Raw genomic sequence first — 1154 nt, forward strand, 5'->3', positions numbered from 1 at the left:
TATATATATATATATATATATATGTGTGTGTGTGTGTGTGTGTGTGTGTGTGTGTGTGTGTGTGTGTGTGTGTGTATCTGTATATAGATATGAATATATGTCATCAAAGGGGCCGACGCCAGTGGGGGTGCATAGCCGCATCCACCCTTCGTTTCCAGCTACGGGGGTCCTTCATGGCGAGTCGCCAGGCAGGCCCTCGGCCTATCTCTAGTTTTTCACGACAGGTCTGGTCGAGCTGCCCAAGCCACGACTTCCTGGGTCTTCCCATAGAACTCCTCCACGTAGGATTGTCTCATACAAAGACAACCTGATGGGCAGGGTCATCTACAGGGAAACGAGCTAGGTGCCTGTATGGCATTATGAAGTTCTGGAAGACACGTAAATTTGTCCTCCTGCATAGGTACCGACACCTCCAAATACTCTTCTTAACTGAGTTCATGGTTCCTACTGCAAGACCAATCCGTCTACTGACTTCCTGGTCTGACAGCCCAGAAACATGAACTGCACTGCCAAGGTATGTAAAGTTCTCCATGACTTCAACATCCTCGCCGCAGGCGCGTATCAACTGAACGGGTTCTCCTAGCAGGCCCCCAAAATCCTGAATTTTGGTCTTAGTCCAGGAGACCTGCAAGCCCAGGGCAATATCTAATATTGTCCAGTGTTGCTCCACTGACTTTGGAAAGTAGCTCTGCCCATTATCCAGTCCATGCAAGTGTTGAAAAGTATTGGCGCAAGGACACAGCCTTGCCCCACTCCTGAGTTAACAGGGAAGAAGCTCGACAGGACTCCACCACACCTTACAGCACTTTCAGTACCAGTATGTAGACTTGCTATTAATCCAAAAATCCATGTTGGAATTCCTCTGTGTCAGGATCTCCCACGATTCGCGTTGCACCGAATCAAAGGCCTTCTTAAGGTCGATGTAGGCTGCAAGCAGCCCACGACCGAACTCACGACGACGCTCTACCATGACTTGAAGCGCTAGGATACAGTCTATTGTGGACTTGCCAGGAGTGAATCCAGATTGCTCTGGTCTTTGGTGCCTTAGCAGGTGGTTGCGGATCCGTTTCAGGAGAATGTGGGCGAAAACTTTGCCTGGTATACTTAATAACTTCTCCTTTGAGGGTCGCTTCTACTCACAGACATTCGGTGTT

At 49.0% G+C, this 1154-nt stretch overlaps 1 protein-coding gene across 1 annotated transcript in view; it reads right to left on the reverse strand.

Moving 5' to 3' along the window:
* Positions 1-292: 292 nt before the first annotated feature.
* The window catches only part of LOC138864639 (uncharacterized), a 1000-nt gene continuing 138 nt past the window's right edge, over positions 293-1154 (reverse strand). Inside the window, exons 1-3 of the mRNA XM_070132478.1 lie at positions 1141-1154; positions 816-1043; positions 293-755 (exon numbers count right to left, since the gene is read on the reverse strand). The exon at positions 1141-1154 is cut by the window's right edge and continues 138 nt beyond it. Coding sequence (XP_069988579.1) covers positions 293-755; positions 816-1043; positions 1141-1154 — 705 coding nt within the window. The remainder of the gene's footprint in view (positions 756-815; positions 1044-1140) is intronic.

Source organism: Penaeus vannamei, chromosome 17 (assembly GCF_042767895.1).
Source record: "Penaeus vannamei isolate JL-2024 chromosome 17, ASM4276789v1, whole genome shotgun sequence".
Taxonomy (NCBI): Eukaryota; Metazoa; Arthropoda; class Malacostraca; order Decapoda; family Penaeidae; genus Penaeus; species Penaeus vannamei.